The 15,301-nt window shown below is 50.2% G+C and overlaps 7 protein-coding genes across 9 annotated transcripts; 1 reads left to right on the forward strand and 6 right to left on the reverse strand.

Annotated features, from left to right (window-relative positions):
* Positions 1-265: 265 nt before the first annotated feature.
* On the reverse strand, positions 266-1,486 carry PV06_10800. 2 transcript variants are annotated; one of them, XM_016412384.1, is made up of 4 exons: positions 1,433-1,486; positions 1,158-1,357; positions 727-1,080; positions 266-622 (listed from the first exon to the last, which is right to left on the reverse strand). In XM_016412384.1, the coding sequence occupies exons 2-4, from the start codon at positions 1,347-1,349 to the stop codon at positions 392-394; spliced, it is 777 nt and encodes a 258-aa protein (XP_016257398.1). In that variant the 5' UTR covers positions 1,350-1,357; positions 1,433-1,486; the 3' UTR covers positions 266-391. The 2 variants fall into 2 exon arrangements, with proteins under 2 accessions (XP_016257398.1, XP_016257397.1); XM_016412383.1 differs by having other exon boundaries at positions 1,158-1,486.
* A 51-nt stretch (positions 1,487-1,537) lies between these two features.
* On the reverse strand, positions 1,538-6,734 carry PV06_10801 (uncharacterized protein). Its single transcript, XM_016412385.1, has one exon. It carries the CDS (start codon positions 6,246-6,248, stop codon positions 2,121-2,123), a length of 4,128 nt encoding a protein of 1,375 aa, XP_016257399.1. The 5' UTR covers positions 6,249-6,734; the 3' UTR covers positions 1,538-2,120.
* Positions 6,655-8,727, forward strand: PV06_10802 (uncharacterized protein). The gene has a single exon (XM_016412386.1). It carries the CDS (start codon positions 6,966-6,968, stop codon positions 7,506-7,508), a length of 543 nt encoding a protein of 180 aa, XP_016257400.1. The 5' UTR covers positions 6,655-6,965; the 3' UTR covers positions 7,509-8,727.
* PV06_10803 (uncharacterized protein) lies at positions 7,613-8,429 on the reverse strand (the record flags this gene model as incomplete). Its single annotated transcript, XM_016412387.1, has 3 exons — positions 7,613-7,838; positions 8,000-8,112; positions 8,193-8,429. The coding sequence occupies 3 exons, from the start codon at positions 8,427-8,429 to the stop codon at positions 7,613-7,615; spliced, it is 576 nt and encodes a 191-aa protein (XP_016257401.1).
* PV06_10804 (uncharacterized protein) lies at positions 8,593-10,571 on the reverse strand. The gene is made up of 2 exons (XM_016412388.1): positions 9,854-10,571; positions 8,593-9,788 (listed from the first exon to the last, which is right to left on the reverse strand). Exons 1-2 carry the CDS (start codon positions 10,351-10,353, stop codon positions 8,759-8,761), a joined length of 1,530 nt encoding a protein of 509 aa, XP_016257402.1. The 5' UTR covers positions 10,354-10,571; the 3' UTR covers positions 8,593-8,758.
* A 75-nt stretch (positions 10,572-10,646) lies between these two features.
* On the reverse strand, positions 10,647-12,987 carry PV06_10805. 2 transcript variants are annotated; one of them, XM_016412389.1, is made up of 5 exons: positions 12,454-12,987; positions 11,959-12,377; positions 11,624-11,907; positions 11,111-11,575; positions 10,647-11,059 (listed from the first exon to the last, which is right to left on the reverse strand). In XM_016412389.1, exons 2-5 carry the CDS (start codon positions 12,285-12,287, stop codon positions 10,929-10,931), a joined length of 1,209 nt encoding a protein of 402 aa, XP_016257403.1. In that variant the 5' UTR covers positions 12,288-12,377; positions 12,454-12,987; the 3' UTR covers positions 10,647-10,928. The 2 variants fall into 2 exon arrangements, with proteins under 2 accessions (XP_016257403.1, XP_016257404.1); XM_016412390.1 differs by lacking the exon at positions 12,454-12,987 and having other exon boundaries at positions 11,959-12,414.
* A 1,048-nt stretch (positions 12,988-14,035) lies between these two features.
* PV06_10806 (uncharacterized protein) lies at positions 14,036-15,208 on the reverse strand (the record flags this gene model as incomplete). The annotated part of the gene is made up of 1 exon (XM_016412391.1): positions 14,036-15,208. The coding sequence occupies one exon, from the start codon at positions 15,206-15,208 to the stop codon at positions 14,036-14,038; it is 1,173 nt and encodes a 390-aa protein (XP_016257405.1).
* Positions 15,209-15,301: the final 93 nt, after the last annotated feature.

Raw genomic sequence — 15,301 nt, forward strand, 5'->3', positions numbered from 1 at the left:
CCGAAAGTGTTTGTGTACTTATCTTGGTGCTCATCCTGGACGAGCCCAAAGCCAAGAGGATCTATCTGGTGGATGACCGAATCATCAAGCGCGTCGAAGACGAGGGACGAGACTCTGTGGGTGAAATTGACTTCTCCTTGATCAAGCGAGTCCTTGTGTCGTGGCTGTTCTGGGGGTTCGGCCTCGCATGGGCGTAACGTGCACATCCGGTCCAAACCCGTCACATGTGCACCAAAATGAGCAACGATTGTTCGAGGATCAAACACACACACACACACACACATATATATATATCTCTAGGTATGTCTGTATGTATGTATCTATGTATCTATACACATGACTTCTTTACTCTTACTAGGTAGTGTCAACGAGTTCTGTCTCGTCAGTATCATCAAAGTTTCTTCTCGGCTGCCGCCATTTTGGCAAGCCTCGCCTTGGTCCTCTCGGCGACCTTTTTCTCGTCAAAGACATAGGTCACACTTTCTTCCTTGACGACATTTTTGGCCCAAGCCGCGAATTTCGGTGTCTTTGATTCCAGCATAGACATCATCTTGGGACTAACCAGGTCGTATTCTGGTTTACTCAAAGCTATGAGTCTCAGGACAAATGGTGCAGTGAGTGCCTGTCAAATACATCACGATAAGAACAAGTCAAGTCGTTGTTATTTTGGACGAGGAAGTTGATGGGACAAGATTGCCCCCCCCCCAAAAAAAGAGAGAAACGTACCTCTGCGAGCGTAAGTCTTTTACTTGCACCGAAAAAGGGAGAATCCCCGTCGACGACGTCCCAAGTGAAGAGTGGTTCCAATTCTTTTGCAAAAATCTCGGCGAGCTCCTCGGCGGCGGAATCCTTTTCGGTGGCACCCTCTGCACGTTGAGCTGCGAACAATTTCGGCATCGCCTTTGTGAAGAAGGTGTCGACGAAGAAAGCCACTCGGGCACGGTAGAGGGCGTTCTTGGAGTCGGGACCATCGGAGGGGGGGATCAGGTGTGAAGGGTGTGCGTCTGCCAAAAATCCAGAGACGATTGCTGATTCGGTGATGATTTCACCATTGTATTTGACACTCGGAACTAGACCTCTCTGTGAAAGAAAATCATGACGAGGCGATCAGTGTGTGTGTGTGTGTGGCGTCTGGAGAAGGAAAACAAAAAACATACAGGATTAATCTTCAAATACCATGGATCTCTAGGTCTATCCAAATCGATGATTTCCTCTTTATAAGGCAACCCTAGTTCTCTTATGACAATGTGTGCACGGTGAGCCCAAGGACATCCGTGGTTGGTGTACAGGATGATTTCGGGATTGTCACTGGTCGAGTCACCATTGACAGTTGTGGTGGTGTTGGCCATGTTGAAATCTTGGAACCCTTAGCTGACGCTTGTCAAGTCAAGACGGAAAGGAATGAGATGATAGAGTGTATGTATACACGTACGTCAAGTTGGGTTGGAAGGATGCGAGGGATGTGCGATTTGAATATAAGCAAGTTCAGAATATATGTAGGCCGTATCCGTAGATATCTAGTAAGATACAGCGTAGATGATGAATTAGTAATATGGATGATACACCCCCACCAAATCACATCCATTGCGACTACTACCGAGTAGATTATCTCCAGATTCAGGCCAGACCATCATACGTACACGGAGTATCGTCAATGACTTGCTCCGACCACGGACCAAAATTACTCCCTCTATATGTTTCCCAAGTTACTCCCTCCGTAACGAGGACGACATTTTCGGCCGAGATGATCGAAAAAGAAGAGTTCATCGTTACCAGTGAACATATCCGTCCAGATGTGCGATAGCATTATAGTAAGGATACAGGTAGTACACCACTCATTAAAAGTACCTGTCAAAGGTACCGAGGCAGCATGTCAATTGCTTGGGGAGCCTTCATTACTCGATACTCACCCAACCAAATCGATCTTTTTTCCATAGTCCCACTTGTATACACGGGTATCATGAGCATGTTGTTTTTTCGTTGCTCAGTCGCCTGCCTCTACTCAAAGGGAGGCTTGTATCATCAACGTGTGAGACACCCTGTTGTGACTCTTCCATACCATTACCAATTCCGTTCGTTTTCTCAACCTCAATCCTTCATCCTCATGTTTGAGACCGTCCTCACACCTCAGTCTCAACTCCTCCAGTCTTGTTGTCATCATCATGTTCAAAAACTTCCCCAATCTTTCCCTTCCCGCGCTTCACCTTTCCGGCCATCCAATCCAACGTCCTCGCGCCCCTCCACTGCATCACCCCCTTGTGTTTCCTGTGCATCTGTTTATGATGGTCCTTGTAATCCCGGATTTGTGCCCGGGCACCTCTCGAACCGTCGTCTTGATCATTATGCCCGTCGACGTTAAGAACCTTCTCCGCCACATCCTTGACCTTTACCAAAGGTTTGCTCGCCAGTTGTGTGGGGTCTAGCTTCGAATTCGAAGTCTTGCCGGCATCACTGTCTTCGTCTGAACTATCATCGTTTGCGTGCGTTCGGAGTTTCTTGTTGTTCCTTCGTCGACTCTGTTTTTCTTGTTTTTGTTTCGCATCGCTCTCGGTATCCCCTCCAGACTCTGTCGAATCCGAGTCCGAACTATACCCTGAATCACCTTCTCCTGCTCCGTCATCTTCATCATCATCGGATACCTGTCCTTCATCGTTGGCCGTATCCAAAACTTCCATCACATCCTTAATATCAGTATTCGATGCACGATTGGCATAATTCTTGTGATAACCACTCAATCCCCTCCACATTTTCAAGGTCAACTCAATCTCTCCCATGGGCTCTTCATTCTCTTGCCCATCATACCCATAGCTCGTCGTCGCACGATGCATGGCATCCTTTCCACCCTTCCACACCTTAAGAGGAACCGTCACTTCCTCTTCGTCCGGGATGTCCTTCAACCAAAGCACGGCAAGCTGGCTCGTCTTGTCCGGACCAAGCACGCTCTTGCGAAACTCCACGACCAACGCACTCGAATATCTCTTTCGAACAGCCAAGAACAATGACTGTTTCTCATGCTTGGGCTTCCACACTCCTTTGTCTTCGTCATCAGAAGGTAGCATCTTCGCCCGCATCAGATTCGTTCTCAACTTGATCCGGTTCTGGGTGAAAGAATCATCGCGGCCACCCTTTGAGCGAACGGGAGATTTGACCTCAAGGGTACCATAATTCCAACCCATCAGCTCCTTCGGCAACTGCAGATCCACACTACGCCAGACCATGCTGATACGTGCGCGTCCGTAGCCAATCCCTCCCACCAGAGGGTACGTCTGCATGATCTGGCTTCTCTTCTCAAAGACACGTCGTAGCGGTAGATAGATCATACCCAGAAGAGCATCATCTTCGCGCTCACGGTCGTCACGAACACTGATCATGACCTCTGCCGTCTTCCAGTTGGGGACAAACCGCTCGGTGCCGGCATTGAAGAACGGCTTTGCGTTCTTTGGCTTCGTCCGGGTCCGGTAAATCTTCTGATGATTCAAGATGATGGTTGCATAACTGCTAGGCATGTCGTCGCTGTGCTCGGCCTCGTCTTCGCGATCGCCCTGATTGTTCTTCTTGTCCTGCTTTTGCAGCTTCTGCACCTCGAGTCCCGTAATGTTGTGAATTTGAATGCTGAAGATTCCACTCAGATAATCATCAGGTGGCGGAGACGAGATCATTAACTGGTCTTCCCGGTCCTTGTAATCTTCCTGTGTCTGCTGCTTGATTTCCTTACTCTCGTCCTTCGCCGTGGCCTCGCGCAATTTACGTTGCGCCGTCTCGTTGACTCTATCGCGGAGCTCCGCCTGAGACTTGATGTCCGGCTCGGCCGTCTGCCGTGCAAGTTGTTCTTCGGTGATCTTGATCTTGGTAAAGTAGCCCACCCTCCACTGCAAAGTCCCGGGCATCTTCTCGTCGGGATCTTCACCGACAAATCGGTCTTCACGGTCGACCATCTTATTCTTGAACTTGGTTCCGTGCATGAGTTCTTTCAGATCAACCTCGACACGTCCCAAGTCATCGTCAGCCGTGTATTTGTCCGAGTCCCACAGTTGTAGACGTAGCTTCTCGTCCGCATTGACCTCCTCTGGCGTCACCAAAATATTCGACCATTCATTCCACACTGGCTCTTGATCGTCGACAATGATCCTCGTCGACGCGACCGGTTTGCCGAATTTGCCCCAGGATACTGTCACGTACGAGTCGCTCGAGCCTTCAAACGGACCGATGCCACCGTCACCTTCTTTGAAGCCCTTTGCAGATTTGATAAATATCATCACCACGCCTCTAGTGATGGTATCCTTTTTGAAATCATCACCTACCAGCATGTCCTTGAGATCCAAGGTCAAGCTCTTTGGCGCGACATATTCGGCCAGAGCTGCATCGATTGAGGATTGCACAAAAGATGAGATCAACGGGACATCCATCAGGTTAAGCGCATGCCTCGACAGTGGTACACAGGACAAATCCGCCTGCGGCTGTCCCATGAACGACAAGGTACAAAGACTGAAGAAAGGGGGGTCCGGTGTGAGTTGTAATCGTAACCTCATGGTGCCAATGATACCTCTCAGCTCCACCCAAACAGGTACCGCAATGCCTCCGGGCAGGTAGAACTTCAGGTACAGATGAGCATTTTTTGCCTTTGCTTGCAGGGACTTTCCGGATGATCTCGCACGATACGCAAAGGCAAGCTCCATGTTGACAAAGTCACCTTGCTCTGCTTCCATGCCTTCACGGATGGCCTGCTGTTCCAACTCATCTTGCTTCTTGCCCTGGTTGTTCTTCTCACCTCCATCCTTGTCATCGTTGCCGTCTTCTCCCTCTCCATCATCACCATCCTGAATCTCCCCTTGACCAGGAGCTGACCTGTCACTGTTGCCCTGATCTTTCGGAGATTCCAGCTTTCCATCCGACCCGACACTCTGACTGGCAGCTCCCGTGGGCAGCCAATTGACTCCCAGTATCCGAAACGCCTCGCTGCCCTGGCCAAGATCATCTACGCTGACCATTCGCACGACTTTCGGCAGAGAGGCTTGCATCACATCTTCCAGCATGTCTGAAATGCTGGTGAACAGATCCGGGTTGATCAGCGGCCACACAGAGGCAAGGAGGTTGTTCAACCAGGACACCGACTCGGGGACGATGTCTGTCGAGTCATTTGCCTCGACTTCCTCGGACCGCGCAGCATCCCACACTTCATCCTTCCACACCTCCTCGACTTTCTTGCCCAACCATCCCTGAACAATCCAGACCACCACTCCTCCGATACCGACCGAAGTCAGGAAGATCGCCGCGGCCGGTATGAAAGTAGTGAAAACTGCACTTGAGCGCCTTCTGCCATCACGGCGCGAAGAAAAGTCCAGGTCAAAAACTTGTACGGCCACCATCGAAAGAGACACTAGCAGGACTATACTCCCCAACCCGGCAGCGAGGGCGATCTGATATGTCTTTGCCAATTCACTCTTCAAGTCGTCAAAGCTGGGCGGCGGAAACAGCTTCTGCATACCGTTGTGTTTCTTCTGTAATTCGTCTTTTTCCCGATCGAGACTTTCGGACGATTTACTTGCCCCTGCGGGCCCAGTTTTGGTCTCCGGGTCCTCGCCGACGGCGGGTAGGTTCTCATCTGCTCGCTTTAGGTCCTTTCTCGTCGAGTCTCTGATGACGATTGGAAGATGCGTGACCGGGTCTGTCACTTCTCTGCCTCCATCATTGCGCTTTTGGTGTTTCATAGCCTTCCTCTTTTGTCTGGGATCGATCTCGCTCGCGACAGCTTCGGTAGCTGACTTTGCCTCTTTGTCGGACTTTCCATCGCTCTTACTTTGAGTATCAGAAGTACCTTGTGACGGTGAACGCCCTTGTCCTGGTTGTTGTTGTTGTTGTTGTTGTTGTTGTTGTTGTTGTTGTTGTTGTTGTTGTTGTTCATTCTGCTCGTCTCCTTCTCCTTCTCCTTGTGAAGCCTCGGGCCTTTCTCGTGGTTCGGCATGGGTGTCTGCGCCTTGAACGTTTCGATTCTCGGTCCTGTACGGGTCATGCCTGGACCTCGGAGGCTCGTCGCCGGTGATTACGCCCTTGGCGGCGTGGTAGGCTCGTTTCACCTTGGAATCATCCTCATCGTCGTGCTGTGCGGACTCGGCCTCTTCTTGCTGTCCCTTCAATTCACTTCGCTCGGCCTTGTACTTTTGGACGGTAGGGATAGGGTGTCGGGCGGTGTAGGGTGCTCTGTAGTTTCGTTGACGAGAGTCTGGCTCGAATTCGTCGTCGCTGGCCATGACGAGTGACTCGGAGAGAAGCTTGTCTTTTCGTTTTCAAAAGGTGGGCACGAGACAAGTTCCAAAGGACAAGTACAAAACATACGCATGGAAGAAGAAAACCGGCACCGGCCTACCTAATTGTATACAAATACAAGTACAAGTTTGGTGATACACGGTTCTCCCCAGTGTCAGACTTGAAAAGAAAAGTGAATCAGTACCTCGTACGAATGTATAATACATACGAGTTGCTCCTCAAAAGACCACATCATCATCATAACATGCCCAGGCCAGGTCAGGGCCCTGAACACACCCCAGAGGAGGAGAAGGAGGGAACAGTGGGAAGGCGATGACGTCCAGGCGTAGAAAAACTTGGAGTCGAAGCGACAAAACTCCCCACAATCAGGATCCAGCAGGATGTAATGAGTGTCGCCATGATCAGCGTCTGTTCGTACTCATACCCTCTGTTTGCAAACGCATTGTCAGCAGAAACACCGTTTACACGCTGGTTGCAGAATCAAGGAACAAGAACAATAACGATGATCGACCGACCCCTGTTGTTATAGTGCCCTGTGGCGCGCCACCACCCCAACGAGTATTGCAGAAAGAGCCTCAAATCACAACTTCGTTCGTGCTCCGTACTCGTAACCATCTATTCATCCTTCTCTATTTTGGGTGCTCTTCCGACCTTTTGATCGACACGCATGTGATCTCCTGTCCGAGACTCCCGAGAATTCCATGTCCACCACTCATCAGAAAACAACAACCCATACCCACTACGACGTCCTCCAACTCCCGCGCGGTGCGGACTGGAGCCGCGTGTCTCAAGAAGACATCAAATCAGCATACCGGAATGCATTGTTGATCCATCATCCGGACAAGGCAGCACACGTATCTCTCTCAAAGAAACAACAACACCAAAAGCCCCCCTTCCATGATAGTTCCCCTCCGGTGTATTCGATCGATGATATTGTCATTGCGTACGAAGTCCTAGCAGATCCCAGAAAGCGAAGGATTTATAATGAAACACTTGACAAAAAGGAGGGTTCTGTGACGAACGAAAAGGATACACATATCGGTGTCGAAGTCTTTGACCTCGAAGACTTGCAACATGACGGGCACAAAAATATCTGGTCCAAGAGTTGTCGGTGTGGTGATGAACAAGGTTATGTTTTGACCGAGACCGATCTTGACAATGAGAGTCAGCATGGAGAGATCTATGTTGGCTGTCAAGGGTGCAGTCTATTCATCAAGGTCTTGTTCGCTCTTGAAGAGGGATGATTACCTGCCTAGAGTCCATAAGTTGTGTCATATTCATGTGTCTCGACCTGTGATCAACGACGACATCATCCAGTAAGGTCTTGCAAGGTATTTGGAATAGCATCTCATGATGAATTCTTCGGAGGAGCGGCGTCCTCCAATTTGATCAATGAGGTGATTGCCTCGTTGACATCTTCATGCCTTCCTTGGAGCACCGCTTCAAATTCCTCCTTTAGCCCAAGGTACGCATCGGCTAGTTCTTGGGTCTCTTTGATGATCTGGGTCTCCAATTCAGACTTGCGACGTGACAAAGTAAGCAGTCTCGTCAAGAAGTCATCTTGGATATGGTCGCTGGGAAGAGCAGGATGTGTCAGCACTGACGAATCCGTGTCGCAACAAGGGAAGGATGATGGGTAGAGAGAGATGCCTCGCTTCCCTTTTCACAGTAAAAAGGGTGAATCTGGGAAAAGTGACACTGGGCAGTTAACAAGAGAGGTAGCAGCAGCACTTACACCTCTCTTTTTCTTCTTTCACTCCTCTCCTCGATCTTTTCCTGCACGACACAAACCTGATTCTCAAAGTCGGTTTCGAGATGACGTTGTCTCTGTTCTTTCCTCAGGCCGGTCTAATCACACAAGTTCCACGCAAATTGTCAGTTTTCGACTTATCTTTGATAGTCCCAGACACTTCCGGCGAATAACTCACATCAACGACCATGCTCATCTTAAGGCTCTCTTCGAGGTCTCGCAAATCATTTGCATTACTCTCGGTCCCACTCTCGGCGTCGCCATCGTTGAGGTCCATATCACCTTCCATCATCGACACATCGTTCGCACCATAATCATCATCGGCTCCAGCAGCAGCAACCTCATTCCGGCATCGACGAGAAGACGACTTTGATTGTGCGGCAATGCTTTTACGAGAGGGCCGTTTCGGTGGCATGATGAAACAATACGAATAGATGAACTAGAACTTTTCCTAGGTAGGCCGTGATGGTGAGGTCGGTTGTATGAGGAGATGAGAAGTTCAGTGGTTGAAACGTACTTCTGCGTTCCTAAAAAGGCCACAAGGACTGATCTGAGGAAGGGACAAATTCGGTCCTCGCTATTAGGTGAGCTGAGGTCATTTGCCTCTTCCAAGCACCGATCGTGGACTGTAGACCTGCTTCAATTATCATAATGGTTGCTACCTGATCCTTCCCACCCGATAAAATACTATACAAATAATACACACCCTGTCCATGTTCGAACCCGGCTCGTCATTCTTATTTCTTATTCCACGATCTCCAACTCACCCTTTCTCTCCCTGGCAAACGTATCTTTATATTCATTCCACAGCCACAGCAATTCGTCCGTGTACTGCTGATGCATCTGATCAAGGTAAGCTTCATCTACCTTCCCATCCCGACCACCTTGTTGCACGACCTTGATGGGTCTGCCCACAACCACATTGACGTTGCGCCGATACGGCAAGAGACCGACATCGTAGTTGAAAATCCCCCTGGCATGAAACAAAGGTACGGTGAATCCCATTGCCTTTTTGATCACCATCTGCATCTTGTGGATCCACGGATGCTCTACGCTGTCCACTTGTTCGTATAGTTCGTTTTCCCCAAACGCCAACACAGGGACGAGGTCTGCGCCCGTCCTGATCGCCAGCTTCACAAATCCCTTTCGACTCTTCAAAACCAGCCGGAGAGAATGAGGCTTCGCGTCTAGACTCTCCCTGGCACCACCGATCACAATCGTCACGGCACGACCCATGCCTTCACCGTTGTGGCCGCCTTTGCTCAGCAAATTCTCAATGCTCTCCCTGCTTACGCTGGCCAGGCCCATAGCAAGAGCGTACTCTCTGTACAGGGGGACTCGAAAGTTGGTGTCCAACGTCAACAACGTGTTCGTGATGCCGGGGAACAGGTCCCCAAACCCCAACGCCTCTGTCGCGAACGCGGCAAACGCTCCATGTGATATGATCCCATGCGGGTGGTACCCGAATATGTACTTCCTCGTGGGTTCCAGTTCCACCGTCCTGTGCAACCTGGCAGGAAAGTAACTAGCAAAAGCGGACCAGAACTTGCTTCGTCTCAGCCAACTCGACCGTCGTGAGAGTGTCCCATTCGTAGCCTCTTCGCTGATCAACACAATGTAGAGGAGGTAGGGGATCAAGAGAGGCCAGGTCAATGGAATGGCGCAGAGGAGGAAAAAGAGGGACAGGAATATAGGAATGGTCGTGGTATGCCACAGCACTGCGAGGGTTTGAAGACGTCGTTGCAAGGGGACATTGAGAGGAGCCCAGCGTATCCTATGGATAGGTGTCAACATCAGCCCGTGTCAAACAATTACGAGAAGGGGGGAACCAAATCATACGCAGAAGTCTGCCATCCAGCCCCAGCTTGCCGTCCACTGGCGAGATTTGCTGCTGGATGTGTACTCGTACTGGTCGTGTCCTGTCGCTTCTTTACCTTGCCAGGTCCGACTTCTTTCTGGGGCGCCGTCTTCACACTGTGGCGCAGACTCTTCTCATACTCTTCGCTCGGCTTGATGCTCGTCAACGAGCTCTCTCCATTCTGTCCCTTGTGCTCCTGGTAGAGGACTTTTTCGTCATCTACTTTTTTCTTCACCTCCGACGATGTGTGGCCATTGACCTGTCGACGAGTGCCATTCCCATTGACAGCAGAGCCATTATCCACCTCCTCCTTGCCTCCGAACTTTGGAGTGTCATTGTTTTCGGCGTCGAGAGCTTGCGCGTAGGATTTTGGAGGAAGATCACGCGCAGCACGATCTTGAGGTTTGGAAGGTTCGGAAAAAGCTAAGCCACCAGGGCCGTCGTTGTTGTCGACAGAACACGAGGTCGTTGTGGTGACCATCTTGTCGGGTGTAAGCAAGACAGAGGAGTCTGCTGTGTAGGTAGGTATATGGACTGGACTGAGCTCGCTTACGAAGAGAGACTTGGTCAGGCAAAATCGGAATCGCCGCGCCGCAGCATATAACAAGATTGAGAATTTACCAGGCTGACATTGGGAAAATGCCAAGTCTCTTGCCAGCAAGGTACAAGGATGACTTGTGTGGGAAAAAGAGATCGTTTCGTGTTTATGAAGCTGATTTCAAGAATGCGCATTATGCAGGTGGTGACGAACAAATTCTCCCCCACAATGACGTACTCGAACAACAGCTTGAATTCATCATCTATCAACTCTTTCAACAATCCCATTTCTATTCGTCTTATGATAGCAGAGTGATGATAACATGATTCCCATTTTAATCCTTACTATTTGCGTATTCTTTCTGCACCGCGGATATATACTTGGAAAGTTGAAAACCCCCCACAATAGCTGCTCCTACCCTCATGTGCATGTAGGTCGCAGCATCTGCCAACGCTACGACAGCTGGACCCAGCCCAAGCAGAGTCTAAGGGTCAAGGAATTCAGAGAGAACTCGTCTTCTACAGACCCTTGTTCGCAAATCCAAGCTGAAGGTTGTCGTTGTCAAAGATGGCAAAGACAGCCTTGAGGAAAACATCTCCATAGATGGAAAGGCCCAACCCCTGGTTGCTCTGGATGCCTCCGAAGCATGCTGGGAAACATGATTAGCAGTAGACCGTGCCCAAATTGTGGAATGCCTTACTTGAGGAGCCGTCGGTGATAGGGGCAAAGTTGACAAAGGATCCAGGGACGGTGAACTTAGTATTCTCAATGCCCAAGATGAAGTCGGGAAGATCGGATGAACAATCAAAGGTATAGCCACCTTGGCTGTTATCATACTGAGCACCGTTGACCTCACCATAGTATGCAGAGACAATGTCATCGTCGACGAGGATCAAAGTGGTGCCCGTGTCAGCGATCGCATCGATGCTGCTGGACTGGAATTGGCCATTTCCAACACCATAACCGGTGCCAGTAAACTCCCAGAATCCTTGGCCATTGTTCACGGCTGTGTAGGTGATGTCGCCAGTATATTTGCTGCTATCAATGAAGCCAAAGTCGTAAGAGCCAGGAGCGCCCTTCTTCAAGTCGGCAGTGAAGACATTTGCTTCAAGAACACCTTCTTTAATGGCCGTGTCGAAGAAAGTGGTTTGTTGCTGAGGCTTGACTGTTTCAAGTTAATAACGACTACGAGGCAGTTGCCGGTAGTACTCACCTGTGTTGATCGAGCTGAAAGCCAAACCCAGCAAGCCATCGTTGTCTTGGTCCTGCTGGAATTGCGCACTAATTGTCTCCGCCAATTCAACAGCTTGGCTCGTAACGGTAGTGCCTCCGACATCGACAGTATCGGTGTAAACATTGCCACTGGCGCCAGAGCCATCGCCGTAGCTGATGTTCCAAGTGGCCCCAGAAAGTTCCTTCGACGTGGAAGATTTGGTTGGATCATAAATACTGTGACCACGGCTCTGAGAGCTTGACAGCTCAGAGGAGAAAACCCACCTGTTTATGGTCAACATCCATTTCTAGGGTGCAACATTTAGTCATACTTACAAGTCGCTGGACCCTGTATCAAAATCCAAATTCAAGGTCTGACCACCAATGGAGACAGGGCAAAGATATTCGGCATCGTATTGCTCAGGAGTAGCAGTGACAGAGCCATTACTAGTTGCAGCGTTGCTGACATCGGCAGGGGCAGGCTTATTGTACTTGTTGTAGGTCTTCAACAGCTGAACAGGACCGGCCTGGTAAGGCTTTGCGGGACCTTGATTGACAGTGAAACCTTTCTTTGTGTTGACTGAGGCCTCAGGGGCGGGTATGGGCTTCGCCAGCGAAGTCGATGCCAGGGCAGAGAGTGCCAGCGCAACCGTAAGAGAATGCATGGTTGATGGAGGAAAAGAATGGACGTTTTTGAATAAAAACTACAAAAGAATGGCGGTTGTGCTGGCAATGGGGAGGTAGAGACCGTGATACTGTCGTTGAGACAAAAAAAATGAGTGAATGATGATGATGATGATAATGATGGAAAAGTTGCTTGAGAGAACATACTTGCCCTGTGCTTATATATGTATATCATGGTGGAAGTCTTCCCTGATACCACGGAGCGGATCCAATGCTCTATGCATGAGGTCTGCAGGGAATCAAGACAAACATAACGCGATGATACACTGGAACCCTTCGGTGACGATCATTGATATTGAAGGACCCGTTGAGGGACGTCAAAGACCGGGAATGTCACGGAGACATAGACAATTCGAGAAGGTAGATAACCAAGGTTCAATTGAAATATTCGAGGGCACATGTCTGTGCAGGGCAGTGATTCGAGAAGAAAGCAGTGTGAGCCAAGCAGCCGAGGAACATTCGGTATTGCTCATCTAAAAAGAAAAAGCATGTTCAGCTGCTCCATTGGGTGGAAGACGGGAGAACAAGGCTGTTATGGTGCTCATGCAGACTTAGGTTGGCGCTTGGGGGAAATTGAGCCGGAATTAATGAAACATGGACTGATACGATGCATGAAATGGGTGACAATGCTAGGGACAAAAGAAAAGCGAATCCATGATGGAAAACGCACACGGACGATGGTGCTGGTGTTGACATTAAGATGAGGTCGTGAGATGGGAGACGGATGCCTATTTGTGGTTGGCTGCAGCATGGAACACGCTAAATGGCATGATCGACGCCCCTTCACTCTGCCATAACAAGGCCCTACGACTAGCTTGTCATGCCTCTATCCCACTCTTCTCAGGCCTCAAGGCAGATCAAGCCTAAGTAGAATGCTTAAAACCCCCTCCTTATTCGTCGACTCTGAAATGAAGCTCTGCACCTTCGTGTTTGACGATAAGGCTACCTGACAGCCTGGTCCCTGCCGGTTATCGCGGCCTCTGGGGGAGCAAGCCGATAAACAAGCCCCCCGCTTCGATCGAGATGCTACAGTATGAGTGTGCTTTCTACTACACTGTAACCCTGACTCAAGTCTGCTAATCGCATGCTGGCCATTCTGGTCTGCCTTGTTCTGGGGGTGGTCCCTAACCCTAACCCCGGCCGTAGCCCTAGCCCTAGGACGAGTACGAATACGACAATGGATACTTGGAGACCTCACGTGACGGCCATTTCGGCTATCAGCAAACCTGCAGGATATCCTTGAATCCCTGGAGTCCGGGGTTCAACACGAGCAATAGATCGAAAATGTACTGTAAACAAATCAGGTGCTGGACTATAGGAGATTCTGAAAGATATACTTCTGTTGTGAATGCGATGTCAATTTCTCGGTCTATCCAAAGTTGCTTCCACCTAAGGGATATGCTGCTTCGGACATCTCCCAAAGAGGGTTCTAAATTCTCGGTCAATTCCGGAATGTAGTATTTTGATCAAGCCAAGATATTGCCTTGGACGTTCCCATGAAGTAGGAGCAGAGCAAAGAAGGATAAAAAAAGTGACAAGGAACAGATTTTACAAGCATGGATAACGTGGAGAGAAAACCCGAAGGTCGGCACTCTTTAGACTCTGCGGCTCAAAACGCTTCAGGAAGGCTTCTCTTCCAAGAGGCGTGAAGTTTCAAACTTAATGACGCCAGTGTTTTCTCATCATATCGTCGTTGGGAAATCAGTCCCGTCGCTGCAAGTGCCGCATGCTAGGGCGCTGTGTGTGGGGGAGGAGGCTTTATAGGTTTCGCTGTGTCCGACCGGGGAACTCCAGCTGCTAGCCCAGCCAGGGTGCTGGCGGCATCGCTCTCTGACCGATCTAATTGAGGTCGTGCGTCTTCTCGCACAGGTCGTCGGAAATACGGTGGCTCTTCGCCCAGCGAAGGTGAGCCCAATTGAGACAAGGCTTGGCTGGTGGTGGATGGTGGCCGGGGTGGTGGTAGCGTCCGCATGCTTGCGCCTTGCGAAAAGTCTGGTGGTCGGTCTGACGACATCATTGGTAATCGTGATGGGTGTTGGAATTGGTGTGTCGCGGTGTTGTAGGGGAGTGAAGCATGCAGTGTCCTCGGCATCTCCTGGTATGCTGCTCTGGGATCGGAGCCTCGCTGCTGCTGTCTCCAGGTCATCTCCTGCATTGTAGGCGACAAGTGAGCCGGGGCACTCATGATTCCTTGAGGGCCGAAGGGGGGTGTGGGGGGATTCTGCTGTTGAAGAAAGTATGCTATTCTAGAACGTTCGAGATGGTCGGGAGTTGTCATGTTTTCCGTTGGCGAAGCAGTGGCAGTTTGTGCTGATAGTGGTGGTGGCACCGAGGCACCAGCCCCCAGGGAAAGAGCTGCCGTCCGCATTACCGGTTCTGGCAACTCACTTCGCACAGTAGTCGACTCATCTGAGACAGAACTGTGGCTTGATAACAGTCCTGGGCGGAAGTATTCTCTAGTCGCAGGAATGGGAGGCGAACCGCTGCGGGAGGAAGGCAGTGGCGGGCGCGATGGCATCACGGGTACGGAAGGAGTTGATTGCATAGCTCCGCCAGTAAGCGATGAAGATGCAACAGATCCCACAGAGCCACCTCGAGTGTGTCCAGAGGCCTGAGGCACAGCTTCAGGTTGGAGTTCTAATGACTTGGTTGATATGATGCTCCCACTAGATTCAGCTTCGAGTTTAGGTCTTTTTGGCTCCGCGGGCTGTCCATGCTTGCTCTTGAAATCTGCCAAGTATTGCATGTATTCCTTGTATGCATCCGTCTTGCGATACGTCGACAGTTGTATGTTGTACCTCTCTTTAGCGGCGTTGGCCTGGGCTTCGAACGGCTCTTTACCTCCTGGATCTAGCTTCTGCCACCGGTCGCCGACCAGCTTGGCAATTTGGGTGAAAGACATAATGCCCAGGGAATTGGGACAAAATCTAGAACACGATCACATCATTCCAGGGACGATCCTCGCACATTCCGGCATTGCAGAGCGATTTTGATA

The sequence above is a fragment of the Exophiala oligosperma genome (genome assembly GCF_000835515.1).
Source record: "Exophiala oligosperma strain CBS 72588 unplaced genomic scaffold supercont1.15, whole genome shotgun sequence".
NCBI lineage: Eukaryota > Fungi > Ascomycota > Eurotiomycetes > Chaetothyriales > Herpotrichiellaceae > Exophiala > Exophiala oligosperma.